The sequence below is a fragment of the Schistocerca gregaria genome, chromosome 2, assembly GCF_023897955.1.
Source record: "Schistocerca gregaria isolate iqSchGreg1 chromosome 2, iqSchGreg1.2, whole genome shotgun sequence".
NCBI lineage: Eukaryota > Metazoa > Arthropoda > Insecta > Orthoptera > Acrididae > Schistocerca > Schistocerca gregaria.
Genome location: NC_064921.1, coordinates 813,369,731 through 813,388,391, shown reverse-complemented (window position 1 = coordinate 813,388,391; position 18,661 = coordinate 813,369,731). Strand labels below are relative to the sequence as shown.

The 18,661-nt window shown below is 39.5% G+C and overlaps 1 protein-coding gene across 3 annotated transcripts in view; it reads right to left on the bottom strand.

Annotated features, from left to right (window-relative positions):
* Positions 1–18,661, bottom strand: part of LOC126335125 (uncharacterized) — a 173,074-nt gene that overhangs the window by 86,646 nt on the left and 67,767 nt on the right. For 2 of the 3 annotated variants that reach the window (XM_049998082.1, XM_049998084.1), the window contains exons 5-6: positions 12,896–13,072; positions 12,032–12,202 (exon numbers count right to left, since the gene is read on the bottom strand). In XM_049998082.1, the coding sequence (XP_049854039.1) occupies positions 12,032–12,202; positions 12,896–13,072 (348 nt within the window). The remainder of the gene's footprint in view (positions 1–12,031; positions 12,203–12,895; positions 13,073–18,661) is intronic. The other variant, XM_049998083.1, reaches the window with a different exon arrangement.

The window sequence follows — 18,661 nt, the reverse complement described above, 5'->3', positions numbered from 1 at the left end:
TGATCTTGAAATACTTTCAAATTATGAATAGTACTCTACATACGAGGGCTATCCACAAAGTACATTACGGTTTGGAATTAAAAATAAATAACGTATTGGAATTTTTTTATTATATACAGATAAAAGCCACACTTAAATACTACTTTCCTACATAGTTGCCATTTAAATTAAGGCACTTATCGTAGCGATGGACGAGCTTGGGAAATTCCTTCGTCGTAAAATTCGGCCGCCTGCGCCTTCAACCACGTGGTTACCTCTTCTTGAAGCTGTGCGTCGTCATCAAAACGCTGCATAGCCAACCACTTCTTCATTGCTGGGAATAAGTGGAAGTCGCTCGGTGCCAGGTCGGGACTTTACGGCGGATGAGGAAACAACTCCCACTTAAAAGATTCGAGAACTTCACGAGTGGCATTTGCCGTGTGGGCCCGGGCGTTGTCGTGAATCAGCAAGATCTTTGAGCACAACTTTCCCCTGCACTTGTTTTGTATTGCTTATCTGAGGTTGTGCAGAGTTTGGCAAAACCTTTAAGAGTTTATTCTAGTGCCTCTTTCCCGGAAATCCAAAAAAATCACACCTCTTCTGTCCCAAAAGACAATCGCCACGTGGTTGAAGGCGCAGGCGGCCGAATTTTACGACGAAGGAATTTCCAAGCTCGTCCATCGCTACGATAAGTGCCCTAATTTAAATGGCAACTATGTAGAAAAGTAGTATTTAAGTGTGGCTTTGATCTGTATATAATAAAAAAAATTCCAATACTTTATTTATTTTTAATTCCAAAACGTAATGTACTTTGTGGATAGCCCTCGTATTAAAAAAGAATGTAAAAAAATTAAGGAGCTTGCACATCTTGTCTCAGAATGACAGATCAGACAGTAAAATAAAATCAATATCGAATGCCTTTAAAAGGAAGCGGGGAAAGAAGTCATAGAAGGAGACATTATTTCTGTTAAAGAGAATGGGAGCATTGTGAAAGGCAGTTCGTCCGTGTGTAGCAGATAATTTTAATAATTACTTTTTAAAAATTGATAAAAAAATTGGTGCAAATAGTTCAGAAGAGAAAGCAAAACAGTATACAGAAGAAGCAACACAGAGGACATTTAGTGAAATAAAAATTAATCTTATATCCTTATTTAAAGTAAGGGATATCATCGTGACTCTACACAGTAAAAGTTCATATGAGGTGGATAACATCTCCAATAAGACAATAAAAATTTGTAGCCCTATAATATGTTATGTTCTCAATCACTTATGAAGTGTATCACTGTTTCACGGTGTCTTCCCAGATGACTTTTCTATAAAATGGTGACTCTCCAGATTTTACTAACAACTTTCCAATGTTACTTCCTACATGATTTTATCTTGAAACTCTTCCACTGGTCCGTGTTTGCATGAAAACAACAATATGGGATTGTGGGATCGGCTTGATGGAAAATATGTCTGTTTTAAATTTATTTATCCAAATTGGTTTCAGCGACAATATAGCTATCGTCAATGGGTTCCTCAATTCTATAACATACAAAAATGGCATATTTATAATTATTGTAAAATATTATTTTACGTGTACTATTTTGTTCCAAAATATTACTTTCTGTGAATCTTTTCATAATACCTTATTATTATTATTATTATAAAACGATCCACAGAACACATTTTTTTGCAAACAAACAGTACACATGTAATAATGCTTTGGATTGTTTACAAGTAAGCTATTTTTTGCATTTTTTTAGAATTAAAGAGCCTACTGACTATGGCGATACTGTCACTAAACTAGTTCGGGAATAAATAAATATAAAAGTGTTTTACATCAAGGTGGACCCAGCCCCATATTGTCACTTTTCAAAGTTTTTGAGGAAGTAACATTCTCCAAGGTTGATCCTCAACTGTGTAGTAACAGGAAACCTAGCCAATCACAGCTTGTATTTCAAAAAGGCAACTCTCCTGAGACAGCTGTTTATACATTTAAATAATAACTTACCACCAGCTGGAGTTTTCTGCGACATATCGAAGGTATTTGATTGTGTCAATTATGTATTAGAGAGGTTATGTTCTTAAGGAACACATAGTTCAGCACATCCCTGTTTTGCAGAAAATTGGCTTAAACTATTCAAGCAATACTGCAACGCGTGCCCCACAGAGATCGATCATGGTCATCTACTGGTCTTGTTTTATGTTACATGATCTGTCATTTTATCTGAATCAGAAGGTAGAATTAATCCTACTTGTAGATTATGTAACGCGGTTTTGAAGCTGAGAAAAGAAGCATCAAGAGATAAAACAGTAAATGAAGTTTTTGAAAAGTAACTATATGGTTTTGTAGAAAGAGGCTAGCTTTAATCTTTGATAAAAAATCACAGCTTATCCAGTTTTATACCGACAATAATATCTCACCTGTTTACATAGTATACCAAAAGGTAATAATAAACTGGTTAGATAGTTTTTAAGTTCTCTGGCGTGCATATTGATTAGAAGTTAAACTGGAAAAGCTATACAGCTAAACTGCTAAAAGTTTAGATCTAGCTTCTTTTAACATAAGAATAACTTCCAACTCCAGAGGTATAAATGTAAGCAAGCTAGCATATTTTGAGTATTTTCACTCACTGATTTATGGGATAATATTCTTGCGTAGCTCCTCGCTTAGGCGAAAAGTATTCATTGCACGAAAGAGAGTAACTTGAATTACACATGAGGTTCACAAACATACACCTTGCAGGCATCTCTTTAATCAGCTAGGAATATTAACTACAGCCTCATGATATATTTATTCACTTTTTTGAATTTGTTATCAACAATCCATTTGAATTTGAAACTAACAAAGACGCTTACAACTACAACACTGGAAGGAAAAATGATCAGCAGTAAATGAATCTAACTTTGGCACATAAAGAGGTGAAATATGCAAGTGTAATATTCTTTGACAATCCACCCGCGGAAATAAAATGTGTGACATATTTTTGTGTTATGGGCATTAGAATGTGATCCAGAAAACATTTCTCTGTACAATGTTTCGTTTTCCAATGATGAAGACATCTCCAGAGATTACAAAGTTTCAGATTATTATTATTATTATTATTATTATTATTATTATTTTATTGCGACTTTTGGACTGAAAGTCACACTGCTATCTCTCAGTGTCTTGGAGTTTTACATAGTAAGGTTACATTAATCAAAAAAATCATAATTACTGTTACATCTACATCTACATGACTACTCTGCAATTCACATTTAAGTGCTTGGCAGAGGGTTCATCGAACCACAATCATACTATCTCTCTACTATTCCACTCCCGAACAGCGAGCGGGAAAAACGAACACCTACACCTTTCTGTTCGAGCTCTGATTTCTCTTATTTTATTTTGATGATCATTCCTACCTATGTAGGTTGGGCTCAACAAAATATTTTCGCATTCGGAAGAGAAAGTTGGTGACTGAAATTTCGTAAAAAGGTCTCGCCGCGACGAAAAACGTCTATGCTTTAATGACTTCCATCCCAACTCGTGTATAATATCTGCCACACTATCTCCCCAATAACGTGATAATACAAAACGAGCTGCCCTTTTTTGCACCCTTTCGATGTCCTCCGTCAATCCCACCTGCTAAGGATCCCACACTGCGCAGCAATATTCTAACAGAGGACGAACGAATGTAGTGTAAGCTGTCTCTTTAGTGTTTTTGTTGCATCTTCTAAGTGTCCTGCCAATGAAACGCAACCTTTGGCTCGCCTTACCGACAATATTATCTATGTGGTCCTTCCAACTGAAGTTGTTCGTAATTTTAACACCCAGGTACTTAGTTGAATTGACAGCCTTGAGAATTGTACTATTTATCGAGTAATCGAATTCCAACGGATTTCTTTTGGAACTCATGTGGATCATCTCACACTTTTCGTTATTTAGCGTCAACTGCCACCTGACACACCATACAGCAATCTTTTCTAAATCGCTTTGCAGCTGATACTGGTCTTCGGATGACCTTACTAGACGGTAAATTACAGAATCATCTGCGAACAGTCTAAGATATTATTTTGTGAAAGGACAGTTACTGTATTAGTTGTCAATGACTGATGATATCTGATTAACTGTTGTATGAAATAATTTTGCTGGTTTGCGTACAGTTTACATTCGAAAAAATGTTGATTGTTATCTTAGTCACATTCACAGTGAGGATTATCTCGAAATTGTATTCGGTGAAGATGGCTAGGGAATGTTCCGTGACTAATATTTCACTTTGATGCGTACTGATAATAGATTACTTTCCACTGGCGTCTTATTCTCCTAGAAAATGCAGTCTTGAGGCCTGATAGCGATAATAATATGATTTTAAAAGTGCCGTTTTGAGCGCCTGTTTTCGCTCAGCCATCGACCATTTTATTATTTTTAATGTCAACGTGACATTTAATCGACATATATTTTATCTTCTTTCCGAGATAATCTTTTTCCTTGATAGCTTTCTTGACGTCCATTACTAGTGGACTAGTTTTCTCGAGAATGGCAGGTGTCTGCATATCTTGGAGTAAACTTCTGCAATCTGTTAAAATCTAAATGTTTCTAATTGTGAGGCTTAGCAAATAATTTACGAGTGTGGGTTCTGCTGTGAAACTATAAGTCAGTTCTCTGTAACCTGCCTTTGATCAAAGGAACGTGCAACACACTCTGCCATTATCTGGCGTTTAGGAGCCGTCGGAACAAATCTGGAAATATTCCGGGATATTATCAGCAAAACAGGTTTTTACTAATTGTTCTTCTGCGCCATTTGCTTTTGCTGGGAAGTACAAGACTTCAGCTATTGAAATTATTTCATTATACTGGTGATGTGAATAAATCGCTCCCCACCACACTCTTGTAACCGAGCGTAACACGTTGAGACAAGGCTGAGATATGCAACATGCTCCGTCTATGATAGGCGTGAATCCTTTATCATTGCTGGAAATTTAGTTCGACTCCTCCCTGGAAAGATCAGTTTATTAAATCTTACGTGTGTTAGTCACTGTGGAATTCTTCGCTTGCCTAAGTTAACAATAATCGTCTTAGGAACTGAGAGCTGTAAGCATGTGGACCCACAGTTTTAATTTTTAGGCTTAAACAAACTGAGCAAACCGAACTGTTTATACGTATCCACGCAACGGTCAGTTAGCGACGTCAGTCCTGTTATGGAGCTCGTAGCTGAGAAGAGCTGGAGTTCTCTGCTCTTTATTTGGCATTAAGACCCACACTTTGTCTAACTTCAGCCCTTCTTATTTTCTATTGTTTCTTTGCTCTTGAATTTCTAAGGCGTCTCTGTACACCCTAGCATAGTAGTGATCGTACCTTGATAAAACTATAGTATCGTCCTCTAAACTGCATATCTTAAGAGCTACGAGCACTTGTTCGTCTTCGACACTGTAAAACACAGCTCTTCTATTTCAGGCTCTTTGCTTTATGTATTTTAGGAGCAGGTAGTATAGGCCGGAACAAAAGCGTCTAGTAATAATGGGCTCTGAAATGCATTCCTTAGAGCACTACTCACATTAGCGAAGATGAATGTTACTCATAACCCTTAAGGTATGCATTTTAGAGACCATACTTACAAGAAGAAGAAAGATTTGTTAACATCGAATACAGACTTAAGTGTTAGGATTGCTTTTGTGAAAGTATTTGTCTGGATAGTAACCATGTATGGAAGTGAAACATTGACGGTAAACAGTTTGGACAAGAAGAGGATAGAAGCCTTTGAAATGTGGTGCTACAGAAGAATGCTGGAGATTCGGTGGATAGATCATATAACTAATGAGGTAGTACTGAACAGAATTCTGGAGAAGGGAAATTTAGAAGGAGGAATCAGCTGTTAGGACACATTCTGAAGCATCAGGGGAATACCCTATTTAGTACTGAAGGGAAGTGTGGGGCGGTAATAATTATAGAGAGAGAACAAGAGATGACTACAATAAGCAGATTCAAAAGGATGTAGGTTGCAGTAGTTATTGGAAGATGAAGAGGCTCACACAGGACAGAGTAGCACGTGGAGCTGTATCACACTAATCTTCGGACTGAAGACCACAATAACGATATTTACTACAGATTTTGTTTCTTGTTTTAATCCATACTACCACCCCTGAAAATTTGTCGGTCAAGTTCTGGTTCAACACGTACATTCCTGCTGCGGAAAGTGTTGGATGTAGATCTTTTGGACTGTTCCAATACTGATCCACCTTTCTTTTTCGTTTAAATACTGTGTCGATCCTGTGTTTTCTTATTACTCTGCTGATGTGATATGCGAAGTGAAAGCATCACCAACGTACCAAAACTAACATTAGTGTTTTATCTTCACTGTCTGACGGAGAGCTTCTTCAGTTTGCTCGTAGAATCTGTTGTCCAACTGAAAACCGCCAAAACCACCACACTGATGGTCATTAAATTTGGAACACCAGGAAGGACAGTAAACAACAAAAGTTTTATTTATTGTGCACTTACGTGAGATATATATGGTTAAATTTGACAATATACAAGGTGCGAAGTTTGAAAGACAGGGCACGCACCTCAGGTTCTAACCCCAGTGAGCATCGAGTGGAAGTGATCTTGGAAGTAGACAAGTAAGGAAGCTTCAACTCACACATATTTTTCGCTCCGGATCACAACCCAGTATTTTACAACCCATTTAAACAAAACAGCCAATAATTACATATTCCAGAGCAGCCATCTTGTTTTCCGTACTCCACTTAATGCCCTGATAAGACTGTTGCTCGATCTTTGTTTTCCACTTTCGGCAGAGCACACTTGGTAATCAGATTAAATATCACAATATTATTTCCACGTCTGAATTGCTGTATTATAGTGAAAAACACTCATCGCACAATTATTGGCACTACTGATCTAATTTAGACCTTGAGATACACTTCGCAATACCTGTGGGTGGATCTTTGTTCTAAAGTAAAACAACACTTTAAAGAAAACAAAATTTGTCTGCGTCACACTGTATGACAAAAAATGTGGAACACCCAGAAGCCATGTTCGGTGGCCATGACTATGCGATGTTGAACTAGGGATGGCAGTCAAGAAGCACGTAGTGTTCCATATAACTCAAGATTTAGCTGGAATTTTTAACAAAGAGGAGATGTGTTTTTGCCTAACATCAGACCACAGCTTCTGTGTGCAAGAAGACTACCAAGGAAACAACAACTTGATTGTGAACAATGATGTGACAATTAGAACAGGCAGTTTAATGTGGATAAGATCCAATCCTGAAATAAAGATATATAACAAATTTATATGCCCACAAGAGCGCACACTTCGATAAAGTGTGTATCAACGAGAATTTTTACGTCTTCCTTGGCCAAAGAACATGTGTTGCCACACTGAAAACAATATAACTACAGAATGGGTGGTGTGTTTGACCCTGTGTATTAAACTTCAACAATCCATATTTAGAATGCGCTTCACTGCACACTGTGCCAATCGCTCCTGTGGGTGTCAACTATCAGATAATTTACAGAACATTTGCTGTGTTGTGTTTAACAATGTTCTGGAATTTTTGTAAAGCGCTAATAAGAATACACAAAAGTTGGCTGATGTATAATTAAACCTTTCAGAAAATCAGGAACAAGTAAAGTCTGTGAACTATGTACGATATGATGGTCGGCCAATAGTTTTAAAAATTTACGTGTAAATTAGGTGGAAATTGTTAACACAGAAATCAACAAGGGCAACCTGAGTGTTGTAGTGAAGTATACTTTTCTCAGTCATGGATGCTGTTCTTCGCAATATCATCAAATATAGATATTGCTGAATTAGGATTGGTTCCTGCGAATGTTGTTATTTCGCAGGTCTTTAGATAAAGGAGCAATTACTGAAGATACTTAAACCATTCCCTATCACAGAAATTACTGCTTGAACTGCTGTTAATAAAAATGGCAAAAGAAAACTGGAACTGGAAGAAGTTGAAGTCAAAAAATTGCAAACTGGAGTATTTGGTGAAAATAATTATCACTAAGGAAGAATATAAAATGGTACTGGGAAAAGAAGAAATCATTGCAGATATGCAAACACGGCTTACAAATCCCTTTAAACACCGTTTGTGGAGTAAACCTTTATATATAGTATATGATACTGTCATTTACTGTAAATAGCTTGGAAAATGCCCATATGTAGGGGCACTCACAGGAAATAATGTCTCCAAGGATGTACCTATACTTCATTAAGGAATATAAAAAATCTTTCTTCTGTATTGACATACTGCCAATGACACTATATGTGTTTTGTAAATGTTTTATTATAATTTATCACTTCTATATATACTAAGTACTTGCATTACCAGTACCAGTTTTGGCAAGAAGCTGCTATCTTCAGATGTGCTTATTCCACTAAAAAGCTTCTTACAGATATATGTATGACTAACAGGTGAGTAGCATGAATGATCGCAGGTTTGTTTGGTCCATGGTAGTTTGTCACGAAGATGTTGAAAGAACTGAACTGGCCGACGTATGAAGATAGATGCAAACCAGCCATAAAAACCTACTTGGATGGTTTCCAGAACCAGCTTTAGGTGATTACTCTAGCAATGTACCAAAATTCCCTACGAATCACTCCCATGGGGAATGTAAAGACAAGATTGGACTAATTATAGCACACTGAAACTACACTCCACACGAACAGGCCATGAAGGGCCAACGGTAATGACCGGCCGCCGTGTCATCCTCAGCCCACAGCCGCCACCGGATGCAGATATGGAGGGTCATGTGATCAGCACGCTGCTCTCCTGGCCGTGTGTCAGTTTCCGAGACCGGAGCCGCTACTTCTTAATCAGGTAGTTCCTAAGTTTGCCACACAAGGGCCAAGTGAACCCCGCTTGCCAACAGCGCTCGGTAGACTGGATGATCATCCATCCAAGTGCTAGCCCAGCCCTGAACTCGAATGAGCGACTTTGTGTCTACATTGCACGACGTTTACTATTAGCCCACGAGCAGATACAGCATTGTAATCCCTCCAGCGGAACAGAACATTTCTTCCAGGCACTTCCATATTCTGAATTCTGAAGGGCGGCCACGTTTTTTGGCGTCCTAAACGAACGACTCGGAATCAATCTCTACATCAGCCAAGGTTTATGTCTAAGATTCTACATTTGATGTCTCTGATACTTATCTCTCAGTGCTATCTTTTAAAAATTGTCTTATGGCTGTGCCTCTTTCAGCCGACATTGGAACACACGTCGACATCGGTGCAGAGATGTGGCTACCGGTTTCGCCACATGTTTTCGGTTATTGCAATACAAGAGACGGCACAGTGTGTTTATGTTGCTGTGTGTGGAGGAGCATGTCCACACGTTTTTTTTTTATAATTTCATCTCTGTTCTTTTCTTGTCTCATCGTTTAGAGTTGGGCAAAAGAAAATATGTATTTAATGTTAACTTCCAGTGGGAATACAAAATTTTTGAAATGGCGCAATGACAATAACAATGAACATGTTTATTACACATTATGTACTGAAGAATCTCCTGTTGTACATAGAGGAGGTGGTGTTTTAAATACCACACAAAAATGCAGCAACATGTAGGAGTGCTACCGAGCCTACTGCTTCACCAAACATGGCCAACAATGGGCATTGTGGTCTGGAGTGAGCTGCTAAGGAGGATACATTTTCATATCAAACTGCTAGAAACGAACTCTGTTTCTATACTTCAGACTGCGTTTCTAGACTGATTAAAAAGTTTTATTACACAAAACAGAGGCAGTTATTGTTACTGGCATTTCTGGGGTCCCAGGGAAACACCGACAATGCTTAGTACGTTCTGTGGAAAGACACAAAGATCGGTTTTCAAAAAGGAGCCCATATCCAGAAACACTCAGTTTTGGCAGAAGAGATGGTTCAAATGGCTCTGAGCACCATGGGACTTAACATCTGAGGTCATCAGTCCCCTAGAACTTAGAACTAATTAAACCTAACTAACCTAAGGACATCACACACATCCATGCCCAAAGCAGGATTCGAACCTGCGACTGTAGCGGTCGCGCGATTCCAGACTGAAGCGCCTGGAACCGCTCGGCCACACCGGCCGGCGGGCGCTGGAGAGTGATGAAGTCTGAGGTGGGTGTGCGTTCCATACTACGTCAATAAACCCAACATGAATAGTACAGCGCACTGTCTATATTATAAATGTGCGCACCTCCTTCAGCAATACAGAACCTTCATCGGCGATGCTGAGCCTAACGCACGTGAGCCAGTATGTATGATTGTCTTTGTCCATGACTCGAGCAATAAGGTCCTCTGATGACGTTATAGGTGTGTCACACACCATACTCTTCATACTACCCCCCGAAAATAGTCGAGAGCTGTCAGACCTCGTGACAATGTTGGCCATGGAACTGGTCCATGGGACTGGGATATTCAATGTTGAGATGATTACACACATCAGCATCAAAATGTGTTGGAGCCCCATCGTGTTGCAACCACATGCCATCCGAACATCTAGCAGCACTACACCCTATTGAAGCCCACCCAGCTAGGCGTGCAGTCTAAAGCGCTGCTCCCCGAGTGGGGAGGCGTGCCGGTCCCCAGCATTAATTCACCCGGCGGGTTATTGACGAGGTCCAGTGTGCCAGCCAGATTGTGGATGGTTTTTAAGGTGGTTTTTCCATCTACCTCAGAAAATGCAGGCTGGTTTCCCTTATACCGCCTCAGTTACACTACGACATCGATTGCTGAGCAAACTATGTCTCACGCAAACATCTGGGGTTACACTCGTCTGGTATGTGACATTCCCAGGTCCACTGGGGGCCGAACCGCACAATAACACTGGGTTCGGTGTGGGAGGGGAGGGGGGGGGGGGGGGGGAGCGGTGGGGTGGGTGGACTGCTGTGGCCTGTCAAGGAGTTTGAACCACTGAGGGCTACAGCAGAACGAAGACTCTACTTCGTTTCTAGGTCCCCAGTTCAATACACAATACACACACGCCCAACATCGTTAAGCCAAACCATAGGTCGGACCGAAATACCCCTTTCAAAGTTCCCTTTAAGATGAAGTACCTAACATGCAAAAATGTGTTTTTCTGTTTTAACGAAAGAAAATTCTGGGATAAAAGTTTACTTGAAACTTTTAATCGTGTGCCTTTGTCAAGGTTGCTCACTAATAAACTCGCGTAACAAACTTGAAAATAGTGACAATTTATTGCAGCTGCAGGGAATGTACACTGCAGCTGAAGGGGAAACTAAAATTAATATGAAATGGCAGTTATTATATGCCTCAGAGCACATTGTTTAACCGCAGCAGTCAACTTCGTAAGAGCTTGTTCACGAACGAGACAAATTTTGATGGCGATGCCTTTCCATCATAAGGGGTATCCATAGCTCAGAAATAATGTGAGTTAACAGCTGAAAATGTGAATTTCATATGAGACCTTTTGTCGTAAATATGTCACAAATACAAAAACAGATACCTGCTTTAGTTCTGTGTCAGCTAGCGCATATTTGCAGAAAAAATTGATGTGCTATTACTAAACTTTGTCAGCAATTCTTATTTTGAGTTGGCTCGTCCGTTTCCAGGCAGTCTGTAAACGATCGTAAACATGAGAACAAAAAACAAATGTTCCTTTGTAAACTCGTTGTAATGTTATTCCGCTGCATTTCGTTTTTCTTGAGATTTCTTATCGCCTGAACGTAATACCAGCGCAGCTACTTTACAATCATTCATCAGATTGATATGTTCATTGGTTTTTCCCTTTCTACATACATTAAGGGCACGGTCTAATATAATAAAACATCGGCGAAAGAGTCACGAACAAAAATTCCTACAGAGACAGCATACGACATTTCTATTTATCAATATATGAAAGGCTACAATAAATTAGCTGACTTCTATTTATTATTCTTTGATCTTAAATAGCTATTAATTATGTGTTTTTGTTGAAATGCCAGGTATATTCTAGCTAAAATTCTAATTTTAATGTTTTTCTTTTTGTGCTGGTTTTAATTTGTTGCCGAATATTCTGTTATTTATATGATCTTTTATAGCTTAGTAAACTACTAACTTAAAATCTTGTTGTTGAAGAATCGAGGACCAAATGTTTACCTTCGTCTTGAAAGTAGCTGTGTGTGTTTTAGTTGCGGCTTCGAGCTCTGCACGCAGAGGAGAGTCATTTAACAGTTGCTCCTTGTTCGGGCCATCATAAATCGTTACATATTCTTCCACAGACTCCTGGTCTTCTTGCTCTCCTCGGGGGGTGAAATCACTTGTGCTGTCCTGAAAAGGAATTTCCAATTTGCATTTCCATCATTCCTGTCTTCACTGTTAATCATATGATTCACTTCTGTCAAGTGTGCTGTCAGACACGAAAATAATTTGAGTACATTTCTATCAGGCTTTTGGTCATTCATCTACTAGTCTGTCTTTTATTAAATTGCTACGTCATGTCGACAGCCTGGTTGAAGAGACCGACTATTAGTTCTCATTGTTAAAAGTAATCATAGCATACTCATTGAAACTGACATAGCAGTCTGGCTAAAACCATAAGTAGGTAGGATCGTATGTTGGAGTCCTTCCCATTACTGTGACATTTTGTGGAAAGGATCGATTGACTAAATGAAAAATTAACATTTTCCAAGTAACAGCCATCTGATAACGTACTTCTTGGGAGCGTTAATAGCAAAATATTAGAGTAGTTAAGGGCAAATTTATTGCTACAAATTCTAACTGTGCCCTGTCCTTCCAAAAATTTGAAAATTAATTCACTAATAAATTCAATTGTCGAATTCTTTGGCATGTTGCAACTTAAAAAAAATTATATGTTATTTCTTACTTAAATTAAATGTGGTCTATTATTGAAATTATCTCTGTTTTAACGCAGCACTGCCTGAAGACAGTGTTCTGCCGTGTAGTATTAAACAGAAATTGTTAGAAAAGTAAATAATGAAGAACACTCAAGTATAAATTTACCGGAGTTTTTGAACTAATCGTGTCTTCAGTCCCCACGTCTTGTTGCTTCTCACTAGTCGCAATATCCGCTTCTAGCTGTCGCTGATGCTCAGGATTAGATGTATCTAAAGATGCATTACTTTCCTCCTCTTTTATTGCAACTTGTTCTCTGCTTCCAGTATAGCTAGTATTGTCGTCCTGGAACAGAATTTGATATGTCGCGTCTCAGTTACACTACATTTTTCTGTCGGGAACAGGTACATAAAAACAATGTAAGAATCACATCGCGGGAGGAAATGACGTTTACTGATCTCACAGAGCAGTGGAAGGCTCCTCTGCAAAGTTAGGAAGGAATGGGAGGGAGCTCGCGACAAGTTGAAACTTCTAGATGGATCGTGAGACATACTCGGATACAGCCCACTGGCGCTCAAGGCAGGATTCCGGATTCGAGTTATATTCCGGAAAACTATTTTAGCTTCTCACAAATAACTTAGTGTATACATTGCACAACAAATTTCGGTTTAAAAAGAAGATTGTAAATAGGAAAAGTGCTGGGAACGAGGATAAAAACTAGGTTAACATCAAATTTCCGGAAAAATACAGCAGGATAAGAGAAAAGCGTTCTCTTATCTTGGAAGTAATACAGTGCAAGATGTCGTATCAAGAGAAACTGGCACTTGCGAAGACAGCTCTCTTTTCGCTGAAAGTTCACTGTAGTAGATTTTCGACTGAAACCGAGGATGAGTTTCTAATCCTATACCTCTGGAAAATGGCACTTATGTAAATCAAATAGTGTGTAGGAGAGTCATCAACTTAAAATTTTTCCATTCATTTCAGAGTAAGTAACAGGTTTTGTCATTTTGCTGTTATATAAGTTCCATAGCTGCTGTTTACGAAATTGCTGTTTTCAATATTTTTTGATTTTATGTGCTTACTCGTTTATCAACATGTGGCGTCAAAGTACAAAATTATAATTTCACTGTGCTTTGTCTAATAATATGTGAGGGAAGTCGAGTTTTGAGAAATATACCGATAGTTGAAACCAGGGACGGCTTCTGAGGTAGTGCAAGCGTGCCGTGACACCACTTGTATGAAAAAGAAAAAAGAGAAACCTATGCGAATTGCGCATAAAACTTTGTTTTGGAGTATGTATTTTCCGATTTGAAGAGGTACTATTCGCCACACGCTCTCTCGTGGTAGTTTTCTGAAGCTTGGAGACAATTGCAGATTGGCACCGTCTGCCCTCATAAGCACTGCGTGATAGACTTAGCCGTCGGTTTCTACACACTGCCTACCGCGGGGATGGAGCCACCCTTTTCTTGTTGTTATGTGGGAGCCACAGCTGGTCTGACCCAGAGCTTTACGTTCCTTCCGCCACAGAGCAGTAAAGAAGCACGAACTGCCATCTGGCAATTAAGGTATGTTAAAATACACCGTGGTGCAAATTTCTTGTAATCCAGTTTTACAATTTTCCTGCAACTTGATGCTAATGAATTCCTAAACGTAAATTAATGTTTAATTAAATCTAATACAGAAATAACATACTTAAATATTGTTATAAATACCTGTATATAATCCGAATGTAATTATGCTCTTAGATTTTGAAACTAAGACGCATTATTTCAATATTGGTATATTTCAAAACAACATGGCTATTGCTACAAAACAAGAAAACTAACGTAGTCACCATCCATTGAGCTTCTGTTTTCCAAACAACAGAGTAGTATTACTGTATTCTGTACAAAAGCGTTGTTGTTATTGTGAGGTCAGGTAACTGACCATATATAATTGTGTGCACAGTGTAATCTGTAAGGAAAAATTCAATTGACTGTGGAAAAATAGCAAACATGAACAAAATAAATGAGTTATTAAAACGCCATTTAGCGACAGGACTCACAGTGAAAAAATTCAGATAAAAAACACTAGGTAGGCCACTCCCAAATCTGAATCTCCAGCAGCAAACAAAAAATCGATGCTCTAATTTCAATACAGAAATTTATGAAAAGAACAAATGGATTTGTGACTGTGAAGAAAGCAACACTGTTTTTTGTTATCCTTGTGTGTTATTTGGGGGAGATGTTCATTGGTGTAAGACCGGAATTACTGATACTGGTCGTATATAGTCTAAAATCAAAGTACATGAAATGTTAAAGCGACACATGAATAATGTGCTAGGTTTTTCATTTCTAGGCAAAACCAATATTCAGCATAAATTAGATTCGCAGTATAGACAAAGAATTGACAGCCACAACGAACGTGTAGAAAAGAATAGACATACCGGGTGATCAAAATGTCAGTATAAATTTGAAAACTTAATAAATCACGGAATAATGTAGATAGAGAGGTACAAATTGACACATATGCTTGGAATGACATGGGGTTTATTAGAAGCAAAAAATACAAACGTACAAGAAATGTCCTACATATGGCGCTTCATCTGATCAGAGTAGCAATAATTAGCATAACAAAGTAACACAAAGCAAAGACGATGTTCTTTACAGGAAATGCTCAGTATGTCTACCATCATTCCTCAACAATAGCTGTAGTCGAGGAATAATATTGTGAACAGCACTGTACAGCATGTCCGGAGTTATGGTGAGGCATTGGCGTCGTATGTTTTCTTTCAGCATCCCTAGAGATGTCGGTCGATCACGATACACTTGGGACTTCAGGTAGCCCCAAAGACAATAATCCCACGGACTGGGGTCTAGGGACCTGGGAGGCCAAGCATGACGAAAGTGGCGGCTGAGCACACGATCATCACCAAACGACGCGCGCAAGAGATCTTTCACGCTCCATCTGTCGGACATTTCGTGAACTTTGTTTTTTTTTTGTTCTAATAAAACCCCATCTCATTCCAAGCATGTGTGTCACTTTTTCCCTCTCTATCTACATTATTCCGTGGTTTATTAAGTTTTCAAATTTATACTGACTTTTTGATCACTCGATATATTGAATTTAACTGTAAACTGTATTCGGTTCTGTGGTTCTTTGTAACTGATTGTCAGGAGCCACTATGAATCTGATGCCCTCAAAGTAAGGTGGTTTTTCGTGAGCTAATTCAGTTCAGCGAGAAACTGAATAAAGATCTTCAAGTTCATCTCAATCAAGCATCAGTGTTCAAAGGCATTTCTAAAACTACTCAGAACGAACTACTGCAATGCTTGTTGGAAGTGTATTATTATGAAGTTCGTAAAGAAATTAAACGTGCCGATATGTAGCAATAATCGCAGATGAAACCACAGATGTGCTTGCGAATTTCAGTTGGTTACTGTTTTGCGTTATGTTGTTGAGGGGATACCTGTTGAAAGACGTTGGAACTTTGTTAGTCCAGAAAGTTAGAATGCTCATACTACAGCTGATGGGTTCTGAAAGAAATTGAACCATTAATTGACAATGGCCGATCAAAACTAAATGTTCAGAGTTACGACGGTGCAAACGTTATGAATAGCAAGTCGAATGGGGTTGAGAAATTAATTAAAGACAAATACCCAAAAGCAAACTACATCCATTGTCATGCACATCAGTTCAACCTTACTGTGTCTAGAGCAGCCACTAGCATTCGCAAAGCCCGGATCTTTTCTGAACATTTTCAGGTATTCCTTCTTTCTTGTCCAGCTCACCACAGAGATCAAAAGTGTGCATAGCATTATTCAAAAGAAACTTGCCCCGCGTGTGTGTCACGAGATAGAATTATTCACGAATAGTAAAATATGTTTTTGAAAACAGGGAAAATCGTATTACTTTTATGGAAGTCATGGAAATAAGTGAGGACATAAAATTATCTTCTACTGTTGAAAAAGCTGGTTAATACAAACAAAGACCGAAACATAACGAATTCATTTTCTGGCTATCATTTTTCTATAAAACAATGCCTCATGCATATGTACTTTTTAATCAGCTGCAGAAGAAGATAACCGATCCAACGAAAGCAAAACAGGACACCCAGAACTTCGAAGCAGTAATGCAAAACATCAGGGATGACATGGACTCCATCCTTAATGAGATTAGTTCCAAAAATGACGAAACGACGCCTGCCCAAGATGCCACGGATTCTTGACGGGCATAAAAAAAGAGATGCTTTGGAAGCGTGATGCCATCCTTTCTGAAACAGAATTACGTTTTCAGTTCATTGGACACCTCACTGCAGCCAACTTATTTGATGAACATCTGTTTGATAAATAAATCACAAATTTTCCAGACATCACAAATTTTCCAGACAAATACCTTACAGGCACATAAAGATTTCTGGAAGAAAGAAAGTTGAAGGGTGAGCTTCAAGTCTTCTATGCTAGGCTTGAGTTGAGAGCAGCTTCTGGCTCAGTTCCGTTTCTTTTGCTGATTCTAGAGGTTGAACTATGTGACACATTCGACGAGACTGTTAAAGTTCTGAAACTGCTAATCACGACGCCTATCTCGATATCAGAAGCTGAGAGGTGCTTTTTCATACTCAAGAGGATTAAAACGTTCCTGCGAAGCACCATAAAAGATGAACGGCTGAGTGCCTTAGGGATGCTGTTCTGTAAAAAAGTCATTCGTGTGTAAAATTGAAGACTTCAGTTTGAGAGTGACAGATTTATTTGCCAACAAGGAGGAGCGACGCATGATTTCCAATACCGTTCCTGCTAATTATTTTGAAGCTGTGTTCCCAGAGTTATGGACTTGCTGCTTTTGATGAGTACAATGCTTTTAGTTTTAAATGTTGGTAATTTGATTAAATGCTTCGCAAAACCCAGATTACGAGTTCGAATAATTTATACGTGCTCTATTATTTCTCGTACTGGTGCTCATGTTGTAGCAGATGCTTTTCTGGCAGTCGGCCGCGAACGTAAAACTAACGAGGAGTTCTGGCTGTCGAGGGTTGAAGCGCGGAGTAGGCGGAGGGGGGGGGGGGAGGGGGGGAGGGGGGGGGGGACCATCCACGCCTCCCTCTCACAGGTATGGCACAGGTCTGTGCTCCTGGGAAGACAGAACATACGGATCACTGATTCCATCTGATGTTGTGAAAGTCGTATTCGAACCCTGTGGCAGAGCATGATTGCTCTCTGCACTCATTTCAAAATAAGAAAAGGAAACAACGAGCAACCACAACTCAAAGCAAAGCGGAGTACACAAATCATTCGGTAACGACTAGTGAGCAGTTGTTAGCTGAGGTTGGCAGTGTCTTTAACGTAGTAGTTCAGGCCCGATCTCCACCGCTCTCTTAAGCAACCTTGCATCAAAATACCCCCTACTTACGACTGCCACGTAAAAGTGACCGCACATACCCTGTGTGCAGTGTAGAATTGTGCTGTTGATATATCTGTATTGTATTGTATTGTATTGTATGTTAACCGGGGACCTAGAAACGACGGAGAGGCTCCGTCCCCGCTGCAGCCGCAGTGGTGCACAACCCCACGAGGACTACCGCAGTCCACTTCATCCCTCCGCCGCCCCACACCGAACCCAGGGTTACTGTGCGGTTCGGCCCCCGGTGGACCCCCCAGGGAACGTCGCACACCAGACGAGTGTAACCCCTATGTTTGCGTGGTAGAGTAATGGTGGCTTACGCGTATGTGGAGAACTTGTTTGGCAGCAATCGCCAACATAGTGTAACTCAGGCGGAATAAGCGGAACCAGCCCGCATTCGCCAAAGCAGATGGAAAACCGCTTAAAAACCATCCACAGACTGGCCGGTTCACCGGACCTCAACACAAATCCACCAGGCGGATTCGTGGCGGGGACCAACCGGGCGGGCTCATATATCTGTGAGCACGCGTGCATTTCTGTGCGCGAGAAAGAATTTCG